The sequence below is a fragment of the Stomoxys calcitrans genome, chromosome 4 (genome assembly GCF_963082655.1).
Source record: "Stomoxys calcitrans chromosome 4, idStoCalc2.1, whole genome shotgun sequence".
NCBI classification, from domain to species: Eukaryota; Metazoa; Arthropoda; class Insecta; order Diptera; family Muscidae; genus Stomoxys; species Stomoxys calcitrans.
Window position 1 is genome coordinate 52,390,941 of NC_081555.1, and position 20,454 is coordinate 52,411,394.

Sequence of the window (20,454 nt, forward strand, 5' to 3'; positions counted from 1 at the left end):
TGAAACTTAAATCGGTTTCCCCCTGTTCCTTATTGGAATGTTCGTGGGTAAATTTACATCCTATTACAGTTAAGGCTACATCACACAATAAAATTTGACAACTGTTCTATATTAATATAACTGGAAATGAAGTTTCAGGTTAAGATGCAAGTAGACAGGACGGAATTACGAATTCAAATTAGTATAAATAACTTTGCTATGAAAAACTACAAACGAATTGGGAGATTTGTAATTGTTTTTATACAAATCATAACACATACACACGCAACCAATACATAATACTCATCCGCATACGAATATATTTGCGAGGGGGAAATGTTTTTAGCTTAAAACATTATAAAATTCAAAATGTGTTATTGTTGTTGCAGCAGTGTGTTGTGGGTCAATCCAGTACGTACAATCGGCTGTCATAGGATTGCAGTCCATGCAGGTGTGATGATGCAGTGCGGGACCAAAACCTTTTTTGGGTTTGCGAGCATTTCGGCTTAATTGGAAAAATGAATGCTGATTCAAATGCTAAATTTAATTGCACAGACCCTCTGATGATATTTACACTTATTCAATAGGAGTAATTAAAACTGCTATTTGATATGACAATTAAACAAAAGCAGACAAACGCAAAAACTTCCAGCACCACCACTAATCTTCTAATTATTCCAACTATCTGTTGCCAGTTTGTCCTATAGATACTGATGGACCGTCCATTCTTTGATAAAATAATTGGCTGATGGTCTAAGTAGAAGGCTGTAGTAGGCTGATGGTAACTAAATTTCAATTTTGGACCATATTTGGCACAAATATATACAACGTTTCAATACAAAGCTCTGCCTCCAATTTCATTGTAAGCGCCTGAAATATGATCCTGTGATGAGCTTAAGATATTAATTGAAAGTTCAGTCTATGTAACAGTTATAACCTATGACCCGATCTGGACTCTACTTAACTAAAATTTTTCAAATTGAAACAGAATTAATTATAGGATTCTTTAACCCAAATTTAAAATGAATTTCGTTTAGCTAACCAGTGATTATTGGTCTCCTTTCTGAGGGTGGTCGACTGAGGGAGTGTCCTGGCAAATTCACTGTACAATTGTATAAGTATTGTATATATATATATATATATATATATATATATATATATATATATATATATATATATATATATATATATATATATATATATATAAATATATATATATTTATATATATATATATATATATATATATATATACAATACTTATACAATTGTACAGTGAATTTGCCAGGACACTCCCTCATATATACATACATATATATATACATACATATATGGTGAAACCTCCCAAAAGTAACCTCATGTCGACACTTCCCTTTTATGGGCTATATCAGCAAATGTAAGTGATAGGTAATACAAATTGACATGACCGTCGCATTTGTTCTCGTTGGTAAAAAGTGTAAGGCCTTTTTTTTATCAGGACAACTCATTATAATACGTTGTGCAAACTTTATGGTGTAGGTTATAGAATAGGAAACTGTTAAATATGGTCCCATGTTTCCAAATTTGGGAGACGCTTCAAAAAATGTCTGATATCATGTTCAAAGTTCGTGCTTACGCACATATATTTATGTACATATGTGCATACAAATAGTAATGGGCGTGAACGAGAAGAACGTGAAGGCCGGTACATGCTTAGAACTATGTGTGTGTGTTAGTTTTTCGAATCACAAGTAAGTAGCATATTTATACGCATATGCATGCTTCACTAATACCTTTTTGCAATATTTTATTACTTATATTGGTCATTTGTTACCTTTCAACAGAATATCTGATAAGCATAATAATTCCAGCCAGAGGCAAAGGCCATATAAGATCCTTGTAATCAGCATGGTGCACGTCATCCCTGGAACCTGGAGCTATATCCGACCATGTAACATTTGGCGGAAGCCAAACATTTGGTGACCAAAACGTATTACTCAATTGTCTTAAAACTTCCATTATGTTAAAATATCAATATCGTTTAATCCATCTACAATTTCCGAAATTAGTTTCTAAGAAATTTATGGTCAGTAAATACAGGTGGAAATAAGATACATATTTAAACAGGGTGACACCTTGCCTAACAAAATGGCAGTATATTCCAAATAAAGATATGAATGCTCTCATCACATTTAAAGACGTATTCTCCAATTTGTTTGACCGATAACAATAGGTTTGTTTGTTTTTTTGTGGTGGTATGCACCTTAAACTAAATTTTCGTTGCTATTAGAAATGCATTGATATGCATATTGCAAATTTGCCCGTGAACATTCCTGTCCGATGCAAATTAAGCTGCTTTTTAAAGCCGAATCCAAATGGCGTGCCGGAATGCTACAGAAGTTTTTACATGACTTCTATGTATAGCATAGTACCCCACAAATTTCGCCAGCATTAGAAGGGGAAAACCACCACTGAAAACATTTTTCTGATATTTTCGCCAGGATTCGAACTCAAGTGTACAGCGTCACAGGCAACAATGTTAACCTCTGCGCCAATTACTTATAAACCGTTAGAGATACACTAGAAATTTAAGCACGTTTTTTTAGGGTTCTACGATCTCTATCTTTTAAAAAGAGAATCAAGCCAATTGGCTCAAAAATTACTCTTTGGCAAGCAATTCAAAATTTGATATGCTCGAGGTGACCAACTTTCAAGCCCTTTGGATCAGCCCACTAGGAACCCTAAATTTTGCATACTTATTGGAAACACATCAACATTAAATGTTAAGTTTCGTGTCCAGATCTCTACGCGTTTTAAAGTTACAGGATTATTTCCAAGGATTTTCAAATTGGCAACACATTGCGACGTAGTTCAAAGAGGACTGAAATAACAGAGAAAATTGTGTGCTCTCAAAACAAGCTTTTCTTTAAATAGGTCGATAGCGTTAATGAACTACGTTAGGTTAAAAAGTTTCTCTCAAACCCCCATGTCGAAGTTGAAACGTTAGCAGACGGCCCAAGACATTCACTACCTAGTTCTTTAATAAAAGCCTTATTATTCTCTTCTTTCCACATGACTCTGTGAGGTAGCCGATGCCTATAACATTGTTAATAAATTTCCAATCGCTTCGTGTTGGGAGCCTCATTGATTTTGTCCAGCATTTTCAGAAAACATCAACATTTGGCCTCTGCTGCTTTCTTCGTCCATTCTTCACTTTCTTCCTCACATTTCCTAAATTAGAATAGCTGGGGTCCTTTTCATCTTTTTGTCGATTTGGTCAATAGCCTTCTAAAGCATATTTTACCCTCCTACTCCACCAAAACTTGGCGACACTAGAGACTTCAATTTCATTCGCAGGGATTCGTGGGATATATCTGGTTCCAATTCAAGATTCTCCAACGACTCTATAAGCTTCATCTTGGAAAGAAATTTCACTTTTGGCGTCACTTGACAAAAAAATATATTAAACAAAAATTTAAAGCGTTATTTTTTATCTCTGTATAAAATATAATTAATTTAACTAAAATTTTTAAGTAAAACAAATTGATCGTGAAATATGTTACCCTGAAAAGGTGTAAAGGCTGGTACATATTTGTTTTTCACAGTTGAAAACACAAATTTTTCACGGTGAAAACCTCAATGAAAACAAAATACTTTTATAAAGATTTTTTCATAATTAATGAGGGAATGTCTAACTGAATGAAATTAGCAGAAAATTTTTTTTATTATATTGGAAAACGGCGCCGAGTAAGAAAGATAACACATGTGGATGTAAATTTCGTGATATTGTATGTCAAGTGCTAAGATTGGTATTTCTTACTTTCATTTTAAATATGTATATTAGACCGGGTTGATTTGTATGTATGAAAAAAATTAAAAATCGTATAGCAAAAACGTAAACTATATACAATTCTAATAAGTTTCTTCGAAAAAACCAGGTATCTTAAATAATATCCTCTTGACTTAAAATTTTTGTACCCACCAACATAGGATGGGGTACACTAATATAGTCATTTCGTCAGCAACACCTCGAAATTTGTCGAATTTGTCTAAGACCTCATTAAGCATTTATATTCTTGATCGTCTCGACGTTCTGAGTCGATTTAGCCATGTCCGTCCGTTCGTCGAAATCACGACATTGGTCGAACGCGTAAAGCTAGCCGCATGAAATTTTGCACAGATACTTTGTATTAATGCAGGTCGTTGGGAATCGAAAATAGGCCATATCGGTTCAGATTAAGATATAGCTCCCATATAAACCGATATCCCAATTTTACTTCTAGAGCCCTGGAAATCGCAATTTTTGCCAGATTTGGCTGAAATTTTACATGTAGTGTTCCATTATAACTTTCAACAACTGTGCTAAGTACGGTCGGGATCGGTCTATTACCTGATATAGCTCCCATATAAACCGATCTCCCAATTTGATTTCTTGAGCCCCTGAAAACCCCAATTTTTGTCCGATTTGGCTCAAATATTGCATGTAGTGTTCTGTTATGACTTCTGCCAACTGTGCAAAGTACATCCTCAATCGGTCTATAGCCTGATATAGCTCTGATATAAACCGATCTCCCGATTTCACTTCTTGTGCCCCTGGAAGCCGCAATTTTTGTTAATTTCTGTCTCTCGGCCACCTTTGTTCGGTTCGTACAAGCTTCAATTTTAGCTGGTTTGACAGAAGTTTGGTATGTAGAATAAAATTTTGCCCTTCAACTAAATTTATTTTGTATAATTTTTAGCAGAACACATGGTGGCAGGTTCCCAAGATTCGACCCGGCCATACTTAGCATATGCCGTATTTGTTTTCAGTTTATCGTAAAATATTGCACAAGTCACTTTTTTGGCCCAAAAACAAACGCTATTGATTTTGAACAAAATCGGTTCAGTTTTAGACATATCTTCCGTATCATATCAATCATCCGATATGACATTTTTAGGCTCTAGTAGGCATAATTTTGGCTCGATCTTTACAAAATTTTGCACAAAACATTGTATTTAATGTTCCGATATGTGTGCATAATTTTATCAAATCGGTTCAGTTTTAAATAAAGCTCCTATTGTAGCGTGTCACCCTATGTCTGATTAGAGAAGAGCGACATCTGGGTTTGAACAGTCTGTTTTTTTTATGGCAGCTGGTGAATGCAACCCTGCGATACCAGCATATGTTACCTCCACATACAAAGGTAACTACTACAATGAAAATCGAGGAAACCATATGTTGTTTGTTTTTGCTATTTTGGAAAACAAAATTTTATGATGGTTCCTCGGTGGACATGATGGCTTGGGGGAACCATGATGGACAGTAAAGGGAAGATGACGAGTTCTTTTTGGATGGAGCCGTGCAAGCAGTAAGAGGTGGTGTACTCAAGAGTGTTGAAAGTGGTGTTTCAAAAAGAGAGAAAACTTTAAAAAAAGGAAAAGGTTATGTTGTGTTCTACAAACCTTTGATTGTGAGCTTGACAAACAAAAGAAAAAAAAAACAAATCAGAATATGTGATGCCGAAGGCATAAAGTTTTTTATTTAAAAGCAAATAAATGTTCCTTTTTTTTGTGAAAGGAATAAAGACTAGCTTTTGTAGTAAAAAAGCTGAAGTTACTTTAGATCAACTTAAAGCTAAATAAACTTATTAGTGCTAATTAATGCTAAGGAAAAAAGATCCTGTGAAATATAAAAAGCTTTGAAAAAGAACGTTAATTTGAGCCACGAATAAAACATAGCAAAGACTAAACAGAACAACAAAAACTTTTTGTCAAATAATAAATACCCACCTCTACTGCAATTTTAACCATCGTCATCCACGGCAACGTCAACATTTCCATCCTCAACAACATCATCATCTCATCAGCATCTCCAGCTTCATCATTGGTTCCACCGCCGCCATCTGCTCCAGTGTCCCCGAGGGAATTTTGCACCAGCAGCCCGTAGGTGCCAAGGTAGGCCGATGTATGCTCCTTTTTATATGTTCAATACTTAGAACGATACACAGAGAAACTTAGCTTGACACACATCCTGGAATAAAAATATAAGAAATAAAAAAAAAAAGAAAACAGAATAACTTAGGCAGCAAACAGGGTAGACATTGGGTTTCATATCTGCAGTCCGGTGATTGAACGGACGATACAACCTAGGAAGTAGGGTGAGCTCATTCTAGGGCACTAGGAATACACTTTAAATAAAAGACCCTTTGGTCGTTTAATGTTGTCCCTGCAGGTTGGCTAAAAGAAAAAAAAAGAAAAACAAGAAATTATATATTTTTATTGAGGGTAAGACATTACACGAACTACCTATACATACTTACCAAGAACATAAAAAGGGAGATCCAGGGCACCTCCGCTACCAAATTGTCTTGCTATCCAGGGGAGCCGTCGTCGAAGCATTCCAGTCCGGCGATCTGACAGACGCAACAAAGGCACTTTTCTGAAAAGAAAAAAAAACAGTTATATATATATATTGTAATTTTTTTATTTTTTTTTTAAGTCCTTTTGGATTGATTTTAGAAGTTTGATTTGTTTTAATCTTTATCTAATTAATTGAATTTCTTACTTTGCATTGCCTTAAAATTGCGTTTTTTTTGTTTTTGTAAATTGCAGTAATTATAAAGCTTTCTTTAACATTTAAATATTTTGATCAATGTTAATTTAACGTATAGAATCAAAATCAGAGGATGTAACCTCTAAATAAAGCCCATACATACCTTTTATAACGTAGAAATGAAATTCCACTTGGCTTAGTATTCTCATTTCGCTATGGAAGAGTAGATCATTAAGGTAAGGAAGGGGTAGTGCACCATGCTGTAGAGGGGGAACGGGGAGACGATTCTGGGGTATCCAAAACTGTTGGACAACGGATACCATGGTTGGGGTGGGCCGTCCAGGGCACTGTAGGATGTCTCAGTGCCCCCTGAAGAGCGAATCCATAGCGGTAAGTGCGAGTAAGAAGGCGAATAACGTGCCGGCCGTAAAGTAAGTATGACCCTGTGTTGTTATCCCATCCAGAGCTGGTTTCAATTTAGTTTTTTTGTCAGCTGTCTCTGGACATGGTGTGTTGGCAAGAACCGCGCCCCAGACTGAGCCACAGCCGGAGCTCTAACGCCAACAGCCAGCGCCCGCCAGCACACTATGTCCCCTTTCTCCGCTGAGGCAGTTCGGACCCTCCGGGGTCCACGACAAGAATGGCGCCCGCAACATGGGGCCCGAGTTATCGGGTTGACCGCATCATTTTATCGCCACAGCCAGCAACTGATCGGATTTCGGTTACCGGATTGAGTCCCGATCGTAAGTTTTCAAAAGCTTGGATCGCGTGCCAAACTGGTGGTGACTGGAAGCTGGTTAGATGCAGGATGTGGCACGGTGTTTTACTAATCTTTAACTCCCGTAAGTCACGAAGTTTAAGGATTTTGGTATCCGCATTTCGTTTGCGACGGGCCTGAGGAGAGAAGGAGATGCCATTATATACAATAGTTAACTGCAATAGCCCAAATTACTTTTGCTTACCTGTCCGTCCGCTTAATACAATCATACCCATGAGCCAAAGCACATGAGACGTTGTTGGGTTTATCTTTATGTTTTCAACAACAGCCGTGTGGTTATGTCCGTAGGTAGCAAACGTAATACCAATATACTACAGCATCTCAGGGTCATACAATACATTACGGCAGAGAAAGCAGTTTCCGGATACGTTTGGAGAAGTCCTATTTGGAAACTTAGAATGCTTCGCTTATCCGCTTAGATTTGCTCTTCTCTCACTTGTTCCCCACCTTATAGTAGGATATATGCACTACACTTTCTACCTTGTTTGTGAATTTTGGTTTTCATATCTGCGTTTAAAGAAGAAGACATAATTAGTGTATTTAGAGTTTGAGTTGGCTGAATTTGGTAATTTGGAATTGTCATCAAGTTTAATTAGTAGTATAGGTTATAGGTTGGAGTAGGTTTAATGGTCAATACCAGAGCAAATAGTTACACTAGTGAGGTTCCTGATCCGACCACATCGGCTATGGCAACAACAACAACCACAGTAACCAACATGGCGACAGCCATTACGACCACAGCAGCAGCCTCGGCAATGGCAATGGCCACAACAACAGCAACAGTCACCCCCATGATGGTCACGTCCGCGGTTTCCAGTCCAGCCTTGTCGGTATCGGATATGTCGGACGTACGTATAACTCCGGACACGCCGGAGTTCAGCAGCTTGACAGCTCAGACGGTCCAGAGAGAACGTAGAGAGAACCGGGAGACGAATGCTGCACGCCAGGCGCTTTACCAAGCTCCACGAGAAGGAGGTTCCCTAAACGCGGTCATAGATTCGGCCATTGGTGTGGGACAGTTAGAGCTCATCAGATTACTCGATGAGAAGTTGAGGCAGCTGGTACCCCAGCTTGTACAGCAGAGCTTGGCCCACTTAAATGTTCCGATGGGCACAGGCGTCCCACAGACAGCGACCGCACAACCAGCGCAGCCACACACGGCCGTAGGCCAGCAGATACCACCATCGAATCGAATTCCGAGAGGCAGCGAGTACCGAGAGCCAACAATGAATCAGTACCAAACCTTTCCAGCCGTAGACGCCCCGCAGAGACCACCGGATGGGTGGCCATCCCCTCATCCACCACCGGAGCAGTACCACCTGGGTGACAGAGACACATATCTTCCGAATGCTGTAAACGCGCCGGCGCCACATTACCCGCAAGTTTCGCCTATTCCGAATCGTCAGGCCATTAGAAGAATAGATGTGGAGAAATGGCGGGTGAAGTTTGATGGCACCACGAAGTCGATGAGCGCCGAGGATTTTATGTTCCGTATAGAACAGCTTCGGGAGGATTATCGGTGTGAGTGGGATGAGGTGCTGGTGAAGTTCCCACAGCTGCTGGAGGGACCGGCGGAGGAGTGGTACTGGATGCAGAGGAGGTTGGGGTACATTCGCAGTTATCCGGAATTGAAACAGGCATTCCTGGCGCAGTTTCGGAAGTTCGAGAGCGACTTCGATATACAGAGGAGGATGATGGACCGAAGGCAAGGGTCCCACGAGTCGTTCGAGGACTTCTGTAACGCTATGCTGCGCCTTCGCCACCAGCAACGGGAGCCCATGAGGGAGGAGATGATGGTGGAGATGATGAAAGGCAATCTCAAACAGGCAATGGCGGCGCTGGTCTTTCCGATAAGAATGTATGGGTTGCAGCACTTCAGAGAGGAGTGTAGGAAGGCGGAGTTGCTGCTAGCAAATCAAAGGCAGTTCGCTCAGGCACACCGCCAGCAATTTGCCCCTAGAGTAAATGAGCTGGAATATGACCAAGAGGAGCCGGAACTGGAAATAGAAGCCATCAGTAGGCAGTCCAATTATATCTGTTGGAACTGCCGGGAGAAGGGCCACGGTTTTGTGGACTGCCCATCCACCACAAGGAAACTGTTTTGCTATGGGTGCGGGATGGAGAACGTGGTGAAACCCAAATGTCCGCGGTGTCAGGGAAACCGACAAGCGGGCCCGAGAGAGGGGGAAACGCGCCCGAAACCGATGCACCCCCAGTAGTAGCCGATCATGTGGAGCAGGACTCCGCTGGAGTAACTATTTTAGAGAATAAGGATAGGATTAAGAATGAATTGGAGAATGAATTAAATTCTGAATTGAGATTGAAGGAAATAACGCCTTGGACCATAAGGAGGGCCACATCGCGCAACGTAATCCGGTTCTTGACGACAGAGGTTTTCCATAAGTTTGGCGTGCCTGAGACCCTGATGTCTGATAACGGTAAGCAGTTCACGAGCAAGGATTTTACTGCTTTCCTCGAAGCCTATGGGGTCACCCATTTCAGGACAGGTCTTTACTCGCCCCAGGCTAACGCTTCGGAGCGAGTGAACCAATCTATACTGGCAGCAATAAGGTCCTATTTGCAGGAAGATCAGAAGGAGTGGGACCAGAATATCTCGGCCATCGAATGTGCCCTGCGATCTTCGGTACATGCTTCCACGGGTATGACACCATATTTTGCTCTATTTGGAACAAATATGGTAACTCATGGAAGCGTGTACAGGTTGGCTCGCCAGTTAGATGTCATGAAGGACCCGGAGTATGCCGCTTTGCCTAAGGCTACCCAATTGGAACTCGTAAGGGAACAGCTTCGAAAGAACATATCGAAGGCCTATACAGGCAGGGCCGTTAAGTATAATACAAGGGCTAGAGCGGTTCGATTCTTCCCGGGTCAAGAGGTATACCGTCGAAATCACCAATTGAGCGATTTTAGTAAGGGCGTTAATGCCAAACTCAACAAAAAGTATTTGAGATGTCGGATTGTACGCCCGGTGGGAAGATGTCTTTACGAGATTGAAGACTTGAAAGGCAGGACAATAGGGGTATACCACGCGAAGGATCTTAAGCAATAGGCATAACGATGATAGATCGCTATACTACGGCGACACCTTTGATGAGGAAGTAGCAATCACTTACCTGGTTTATGGTACTTTCCAAATCCTCCTTAGGAATCCAAGGATAGTAGAGGTAAGGCAATAGAATAGTAGGCTGTAGGATAAGTATTGAAATGAATTAGAATTTGAATTATCTTTTAATTTTAGATTTAAGGATACTTAGCTTTAGTTTTGGCAGGCACGCAGTTTCTGGGTTAAACTTAGATTTTTTTTTTTTGTTCGCCTTGGGCGGCAGTTTAGGCGAAACCGTCTATAGATGGTCAGTTGAATTGCTTCCATAAAATTCCTTGCAAGTTACATCCCATGGTCAACAGGCGGTGAAGGACGTGTGTGTGTGTACGATGAGTAAATGGACCTAGAGGATTGGAACTTTATACTTACCTTATACTTACCTGAATTATCCGTCGGGGACTGAGAGCGATGAAACTCGTGGTCTTACGCAGTCGCGAGTGCGGGGCCGCCAGGAGTGTTCCAGTGGTGTAATGTGCACAGGGGTTAGAACGAGGTAGTGCCATTTCTCTCTGCCTATCTGGGGTGCCTCGACCGCCGGAGAGCTCGCTGTCAACCTCGCAGTGGGTGACCCGTCTTTCTATCACTATGGCATCTTGGACATGGAGCGCGAGTTGCGGCGGAAGGCGTTTTGTCCGGACGAGAGATTGTCATCTTTCGATGCCGGCCCCAGGAGATCACTCAACCACGGTAGAGCCTCTTGACGACCTCGGTGTATGTCGGGCCGACCCGTCTTTCTATCGCTATGGCATCTTGGACATGGGGCGAGGGATGCCGTGGTGAGTGCAAGTAGGGGGCTGAGAGGAGTAATAAAGAATACGCCGTGGCGTATTATTTATTTGACAATTACCAGTTCATCTGCCCTGGGCACATTATGTCGCTGGTCCACGTCTGGTATGGTCCGTGCTCTCAAGCGAAGCGGCCGATGCGAGTTTGGTGTCGTTGCAGCATCTGGAAAGAGAACCAAGAAGAAAGTTTGTTTAGTCAAAATGCAATTTTTTTTTCTAAAATTATTTATTATTTTAAGATTTTCCTTTGGTTTGATATTTTTAATTTTTTTAGAGGAATTTTTGTTTTTATTTTTTTTGTTTGAAGTTTAGAATTTTGAGGAATTTTTGCTTTTGAATCTCATTGTATTTTTATCTTTGGGAGCTTCGTAGTTTTTTTTAGATTCTTGTTTTTTTTTGTCATTTAAAATTTTTCTGATTTAAATTAGCGGCTTGTTATTTTCACTTATTTGACCAAACGAAAATAGACTTCAATTTTGTTTATATTGTTTTTTTTACATTTTTAACTTTGGTGTATGTATTTTCACTGAAATAATTCTTTTGTTTCACATTAATTTCATTCAAACATTTTAGCTTTGGTTCCGAAAATTTTCTTTGGTAGAGTTTTTTTATTTTTATTTCGAAAATTTCTAATTTTCCATTTCCTTTAATTTTTTTTGTGTTTACACAATTTTTATAAATTTTCTTTTATTTTTTTTCCCGTTTTCCAAGTTGAGATTTTACCTTGATTTTACTTTAACTTTCTCACAACACTTTCACTTTGCGTTCATTGAACTTATAAATGATTCACAGCATTTCATTATCGTTCGGTTTCTTTCGATCTGTTTAAATCACAAGAAGAAGAGAGTGTTAACACCTGTTCTATGTTTGCATTACATTAGGCACATGACACACACACATTTTCCGCAATTGTTTTTGTTGGTTTCTCACACTTCACTTTTGCGGAGTAATTTGTCTTGGCACTCAGTTTGGTTTTAGCACCCCCACCTCCATTCATGATTTGAGTGGTTTACAGATGATGGTAGGGATACCGTAAAGTAATACGCACTTAAAGTCACACACACTTGCACATCAAATTAAACCGTTTTTTTTTTGGTTGAATTTTTGTTAGTTAGTTTTTTTGTAGGTTACGTTTTGCAAACCACATATGATTTGTACATAACCACTTAAATTTATTTTTCTGCCAATTTTCACTGTTGGTTATTAAAAATTTAGGTTTTTACCTTTTTTTTCCTATTGATTCTTTGTCCGGCATTATTTACTGGCCGGTGCCTGTTATTTTGGTTTACTGCCGTTTGGTTCCATTCACACACACACAGCACCGTATAACAATTTTTATCTTATAATTCACTTTTTCATGGGAATTCCTCCACGGCCGGCATATAATTTTCTATACATTACACTTTTGTTTATTTACATTTCATTTTTATTGCGTTTTGTTAGGCAAGTAGAGTTTTTTTATTAAGTTTTTTTTGGCGTAGTTACTCGTCCATTCATTTCTATACACACACACACGCACACGCGTAAAGTTTACCGCACTTTTTTTGGTTTTTTTTTGGACGCACCTTGTAATTTTTTTATCCAAAGCATTTTTATATGCTTATTTTATTTTATTTTTTTTCGTTTTTATTTCACAATATTTAGTTTTACCACTTTTACTTACCTTTTAATTTAAATGCTTATTCAGCATATTTTTTCCGTCCGTCCGCTTTAGTGATATAATTAATTTGATCAAGGTATGTCTAAGGAAGGTATAACTGGTTGGTCGAGTACCGGATAGGTACTACTCGACTCAAGGTATACTTATAGCCCAAGGTACATTTATTGGAGAAGAATTACTTTTTCTTAAGGAGGCTACACCCACTGAGATAGGTTTGACTAATGCTACGTTCACACGTTATGTTATTATATACATGACAAAAATTTGTTTTTCCCTCCCATCCTATGACGGTGACGTCTAAAGGATGATTGGGTTTGTAGCGTGTCACCCTATGTCTGATTAGAGAAGAGCGACATCTGGGTTTGAACAGTCTGTTTTTTTTATGGCAGCTGGTGAATGCAACCCTGCGATACCAGCATATGTTACCTCCACATACAAAGGTAACTACTACAATGAAAATCGAGGAAACCATATGTTGTTTGTTTTTGCTATTTTGGAAAACAAAATTTTATGATGGTTCCTCGGTGGACATGATGGCTTGGGGGAACCATGATGGACAGTAAAGGGAAGATGACGAGTTCTTTTTGGATGGAGCCGTGCAAGCAGTAAGAGGTGGTGTACTCAAGAGTGTTGAAAGTGGTGTTTCAAAAAGAGAGAAAACTTTAAAAAAAGGAAAAGGTTATGTTGTGTTCTACAAACCTTTGATTGTGAGCTTGACAAACAAAAGAAAAAAAAAACAAATCAGAATATGTGATGCCGAAGGCATAAAGTTTTTTATTTAAAAGCAAATAAATGTTCCTTTTTTTTGTGAAAGGAATAAAGACTAGCTTTTGTAGTAAAAAAGCTGAAGTTACTTTAGATCAACTTAAAGCTAAATAAACTTATTAGTGCTAATTAATGCTAAGGAAAAAAGATCCTGTGAAATATAAAAAGCTTTGAAAAAGAACGTTAATTTGAGCCACGAATAAAACATAGCAAAGACTAAACAGAACAACAAAAACTTTTTGTCAAATAATAAATACCCACCTCTACTGCAATTTTAACCATCGTCATCCACGGCAACGTCAACATTTCCATCCTCAACAACATCATCATCTCATCAGCATCTCCAGCTTCATCATTGGTTCCACCGCCGCCATCTGCTCCAGTGTCCCCGAGGGAATTTTGCACCAGCAGCCCGTAGGTGCCAAGGTAGGCCGATGTATGCTCCTTTTTATATGTTCAATACTTAGAACGATACACAGAGAAACTTAGCTTGACACACATCCTGGAATAAAAATATAAGAAATAAAAAAAAAAAGAAAACAGAATAACTTAGGCAGCAAACAGGGTAGACATTGGGTTTCATATCTGCAGTCCGGTGATTGAACGGACGATACAACCTAGGAAGTAGGGTGAGCTCATTCTAGGGCACTAGGAATACACTTTAAATAAAAGACCCTTTGGTCGTTTAATGTTGTCCCTGCAGGTTGGCTAAAAGAAAAAAAAAGAAAAACAAGAAATTATATATTTTTATTGAGGGTAAGACATTACACGAACTACCTATACATACTTACCAAGAACATAAAAAGGGAGATCCAGGGCACCTCCGCTACCAAATTGTCTTGCTATCCAGGGGAGCCGTCGTCGAAGCATTCCAGTCCGGCGATCTGACAGACGCAACAAAGGCACTTTTCTGAAAAGAAAAAAAAACAGTTATATATATATATTGTAATTTTTTTATTTTTTTTTTAAGTCCTTTTGGATTGATTTTAGAAGTTTGATTTGTTTTAATCTTTATCTAATTAATTGAATTTCTTACTTTGCATTGCCTTAAAATTGCGTTTTTTTTGTTTTTGTAAATTGCAGTAATTATAAAGCTTTCTTTAACATTTAAATATTTTGATCAATGTTAATTTAACGTATAGAATCAAAATCAGAGGATGTAACCTCTAAATAAAGCCCATACATACCTTTTATAACGTAGAAATGAAATTCCACTTGGCTTAGTATTCTCATTTCGCTATGGAAGAGTAGATCATTAAGGTAAGGAAGGGGTAGTGCACCATGCTGTAGAGGGGGAACGGGGAGACGATTCTGGGGTATCCAAAACTGTTGGACAACGGATACCATGGTTGGGGTGGGCCGTCCAGGGCACTGTAGGATGTCTCAGTGCCCCCTGAAGAGCGAATCCATAGCGGTAAGTGCGAGTAAGAAGGCGAATAACGTGCCTGCCGTAAAGTAAGTATGACCCTGTGTTGTTATCCCATCCAGAGCTGGTTTCAATTTAGTTTTTTTGTCAGCTGTCTCTGGACATGGTGTGTTGGCAAGAACCGCGCCCCAGACTGAGCCACAGCCGGAGCTCTAACGCCAACAGCCAGCGCCCGCCAGCACACTATGTCCCCTTTCTCCGCTGAGACAGTTCGGACCCTCCGGGGTCCACGACACTATATATATATATATCTTTCATCATATATGACATTTTTAGGCTCTAGGAGACTGATATTTAAAAATTGGCGCGATATTTACAAAATTTTACACTTGACGTTCTATTTAATGTTCCAATATGTGAACATAACTTTTTCAAAATCGGTTCAGATTTAGATATAGCTCCCATATATATCTTATATCCGATATGACATTTTTAGGCTCCAGTAGCCATAATTTGTAACATAATTTTGCATAAGACGTCCAATTTAATGTTCCAACATGTGATCATACTTTCTAAATTTTCTTCTTTTTTTTAATTATTTCTTCTTTCTTTTATTTGTCGTAAATTTGATTTTTTTCAGCAGAACTGCTTGCTTTGAAGAAAATTAAAATAATTAACGACACTTACAGGATGCACTCACAAGGTAAGGCCATGCGAACAGCTTAGTACAATTTTTTTTTCTATTATTGTTGATTTCGCAATAAATCTAAATGTCAAATGATCGTTCGAAAAATCACGAAAAGATTTTAAAGATTCAAATAAAAGAGCGCAAACAGACATAATAATTTACATTTATAATTTGCACGCTTATAATATCTGATCTTGTGTCTGCTACACATGATAACGCAAACAAAAACTAAAATGTTAATTAGAAAGTGTTCAGAAATTTGACAGTCTAGTGGGAATTTGCGCCACCATCGCCACAGGGTTGTATCGTTGATTTCGTTGCTGTTGGGCAAGTGAGCCAACCTTCTTTAACCATGCTCTGGAGCTAATATGAATTTTGAACATTTTAAAATTTGTTTGAACAAATTTATTGTTTTTCCTAAATAGTTTGATACTCAAAAATTAATTAACTTCTTTTTTCTTGTTCTGATTGGTCGAACAAACATTTTAAATGTCAAGGCGAATCGAATTTTTTTCTCCCTGTATATAAATTTTGACATATCAAGTTCCCCAAAAAAAATGCATTGTTGTAGCAATTCGCCGATGCGGCCATCCGGGGTTATTAATTACAGTGAATGCACGGAAGCTAAAATCAAAACAGAAACATTTTTTTAACATAGAAAGTAAAATGCTGTTCATCTTTGTTGCGTTGAAATATTAGATATTTATCTGGTTTTGTTGAAAGATGTCTGGACAACCGCTGTGTCGTTTGTGTGTTTCATTACGCCAAGAGTACAAAAGTCTGTACGATGAAAATGGGCAAGGAAACGATGTTTATGAAATTACCCTCAAGTATTTTGACCCTATTGTGAGTTTGAAATTATGTCCATTCGGACCAAAAATCTCATGATGAGTGAACTTAATATTTTTATTTTCATCTAGCTACTTAGCCCTGCAAACGAGCAGGATTCGAAGGTTATATGTCTGGAGTGTTGGCGTCATATAAGGGAATTTTATGGCTTCCAACAGTCTGTACTACAAGCTCAAGCAGACCTTCAAGCACAGATGCATGAAGATGTAAAGGACATTGTGCCGGAGGTAAAAGTAGAAGAGGAAATTCCTACGGGGCATATACCTATCGAAGAAGTTATTGCTACAACAAATCTTTGTAGCAATGAAGATCTTAAGGACGAAATTGATATGTCAGATCATCACTACGATGACGATGTAAAAGACGATAACCCTTTTACCTCTGATGACGACGAAAAGCCATTAATCCACCACGTAACAAAGGCTAAAGCGAAAAGAAAGTGCTCAAAGTCATCAGAAGAGGTCGATGAAAAGTGTGAGACAATCGCTCCACCTAAAAAGCAAAGAAAACCAAGAAGTTCAAACAAAGAGAAAAATATTCCGAAGGAACCAAGATCAAAACGGAAAAGAAAAGCAATTAAAAAGTTGAAGGCTCAAGATGATGAAACACTTGCAGATGAAGAAATTAAAAGTGAACAAGAACAAAACGAATCCTCCAACAATGAATTGGATAGCTCATTCAATAATAGCTCAACAAAGGATAAGAAATCCGTTAAAGAAAAAACAAGGGAGTGTGATGCTTTTATATCACAATGGAAACAGGAACTGGACTGCGTATGTTGCTCTACAACTGTAGCAAACTTTACATTACTCCGAAAGCATTTTCGCACAGAGCATCCCAAAGAAAAGTGTTATGTTATATGTTGTCAACGCAAGTTTTATCATCGTTTCCACATAGTAGAACATATACGTCTACATATTGATCCCAATGCATTTAAGTGTAACGAATGCGGCCGTTGTTCAACCAACAGTCGCAATTTGGCCAAACACAAACGAGAAATGCACACTGAGCAAGGAAAACAGCGCCCATTCGAATGTGACGTTTGTCACAAGAAATTTTCAAATAAAACTATTTTGCGCACTCATATGGAAGTTCACGAAAGTGGGCGTGACCACATTTGTAGCGAATGTGGTAAAGGATTCCCTTCAGAGAACCGGCGAAAGATACACGAGCGAATGGTCCACCAGGCCGATAGAATATGCGACCAATGTGGCAAAACCATACATGGTGTATATGCTTTAAAAATCCATTTATTAGAACACGCTGGCGTGAAGAAGCCCAAATGGCCATGTGATCAGTGCACAGCGCAACTGAACTCTCATTCGAGCTTAAAAAGACATAAGCTTATCACGCATCACGATGGTAAAACAATATATATTTGCAGCGAGTGCGGAAAAATATTTACCTCTGAAAACGCATTGAGAAGTCATAAGAGAATTGTCCATCTAATCCAACGTAAATTCAAATGTACGATATGTGATAAAGCATTTAAGTTTCCAAAGATCTTACGCGAACACATGGCGTCGCATACAGGAGAAGATCTTTACCAATGTCCACATTGCCCCAAGACATTTAAAGTTAGTGCAAATATGCACCATCATCGGAAAAAAGCTCATCCGAAAGAATGGGCGGAAGCCAGAATTAATAAGCGTGTGAAAAGTAAAGTAGACATTAGTATGGTATCAAATGAAATAGTTATTTAAACTCCAATTATATTTATAAACATAAATATATGTATGTATCAAAAAAAAAGGAAATTGTCAACAAATTAAGGTTTCGTTTAATTGCGTTTATCACGTAGAAAAACCTTCCAAAATTAATACCTTGTGGTAAAAAATTTCACATGATTCATGTTGTTGTTGTAACCAAATTTGTATGTGGTTATTTAAAGGCGCCTATAACTCGCCTTGTCGTGTCAAGTATCATAGGCACTCAGTATTTAAGCAAGAGCCGGTGCCGGCCAGCCTCTCACTGAGACTCTCTACTCGATACCGGTAATTGTCCGCGACTGCGGTTGCAGCTACTCCATATATGAAGCATATGTGTGCTGCTAATAGTCATCCCGTGCCAGGACTCAGGTTGATGACCTCAAGTTGCTTCTAGATGCGAAATGGAAAGAGAAACCGAGAACTGACGAATATTTTGGGATGATCATCTGTTTCCCTTTTTAACGTGGACAATTGCCAATTCCTATAAGAATGAAAATAAAATGCTTGTAGAGAACACCCTACCACAGAGTTTAGCATGTCCGCCTATGAACGACTACTGGCGAAAACATCGGAAATAAATTTTCAGAGGTGGTTGTCGCCTCCTAATCCTAGCGACATTTGTGAATTACTATTCAATGCAAAAACTTCTCCCCGAATAAGTATCGCACTGCGACACGCCATTTTCGGCTATAAAAAAGGTCTCTTATCATTTATGTAGCTTAAACTTGAATCGGACAACACTCACTGGATACGTGAGATATTTGGCCCTTGTTCCTTAAAACAATGTTCATGGGAAAATTTGATTCCTAATGCGATCATGGTAGGTAAATTTCCAATTCAGACTTAAAAAGTTGTTTAGCCATTGTTATGCAATTAAAAAATTCATTGCATCAGATTGTGATATTTATGCTATATTTTATTCATACATAGCAGCCGAAAGCGCGATTAGTTTGTCAAGTACTTTGAATGATTTTGTCATAGCCAGAAACTGAAAGAGTATTAGGTATTAATAAAAGTACAAATGCAATTCTTTAAAATTCAGAAAAGAATTCCGCAATACAGAATTCAACATAGCAGTTTTGTCAGTTTAAGGTCCGATTTGTATTACACTTGGGAACACGTTGAGTGTCAAATTCTTCCAAATTAGATAATTGTGCCCTTTTGCAGCCAAAAAGTCAAATCTGGAAGTTGGTATATATGGGAGCCATAAAAGATGCTGAAAGCTACGTTCGAAAGTTATCGTACTTTCTTTATCGATTAAAAATGTCGTGGATCACTATTATGAAATGTTACAAACGACTGAATTACTATTTGTCGACGAAATTATATCTTATATTTGGGTTTGTTTTTCAATTCCCCATTCAAGACCGAAATGAAAACTTCATTTCAGGAAAATGTTAGCAACATCCGAGAAGAATGTTAGGAAATTCCGATTTCGACGAAATTTCGTACAGCGGTCAAAAAAAGTATTCATCATTCAATGTTTTTTTTTTAATAAGTCTACAAAAGACAATTGGAATAAAAACATATTAAACTAATGATGCAGTAGTGCTTGTGTGATATACATATATGTACACAATTTCATTGTTTTTAAAGAAAAAAATAGTATTTATTGGAACAAAAAGGGCCATTTTACAGCTGAACACAAAAAATTAAACAAAAAAAGTATTCATCATTGCAAAAAAACAAAAAAATAAATAACATAATTTAAAAAAATTAATACTTTGTTATTCGACCACCGCGTCTTATAACTTCTTTTAAACGGTTTGACATCGATTGGACTAATTTAGCGGTTATATTTTGGTCTATATTAGTCCATTCCTCCATTATCACCTGTTGCATTTGACTCTTGCTCGAAAAATTGCGCGTTCTCAATTTGCGTTCGAGATGTTCCCAAAGATGTTCAATTGGGTTCAAGTCGGGACTTTGAGGAGGAGTTTTAATGACTTTGCGGCAGTTATACAGCATCCACATCTTGGTATTTAAAGCAGAATGTTTGGGGTCATTATCTTGATAATATTGAAAGTTATTACCAAGCCCAAGTTTTACAGCACTATCTTTTAAATTCCTCTTTAAAATGTCAATGTAATACTTATGATCCATTACTCCATTAATAATTTCAAGATTTCCCGCTCCTGAAGCCGCCATACACCCCCAAACCATTAAACCACCTCCACCATGTTTTACAGTAGCAACTGTGTTTCGTTCTTCAAGCTCTGTGTTTGGTTTTCTGTACACTATG

General features: G+C 38.3%; 1 protein-coding gene and 1 long non-coding RNA gene across 2 annotated transcripts in view; both read right to left on the minus strand.

The window, feature by feature from the left end:
* Window positions 1-2,081, minus strand: part of LOC106081429 (ceramide synthase 5) — a 27,862-nt gene extending 25,781 nt beyond the window's left edge. Inside the window, exon 1 of the mRNA XM_059368207.1 lies at window positions 1,791-2,081. Within this exon, the coding sequence (XP_059224190.1) occupies window positions 1,791-1,975 (185 nt within the window). The 5' untranslated portion in view covers window positions 1,976-2,081. The remainder of the gene's footprint in view (window positions 1-1,790) is intronic.
* An 11,501-nt stretch (window positions 2,082-13,582) lies between these two features.
* On the minus strand, window positions 13,583-15,255 carry LOC131997345 (uncharacterized). Its single transcript, XR_009398205.1, has 3 exons — window positions 14,788-15,255; window positions 14,392-14,510; window positions 13,583-14,308 (listed from the first exon to the last, which is right to left on the minus strand). It is a non-coding gene; the product is annotated as an uncharacterized LOC131997345 (long non-coding RNA).
* Between the last annotated feature and the right edge of the window lie 5,199 nt (window positions 15,256-20,454).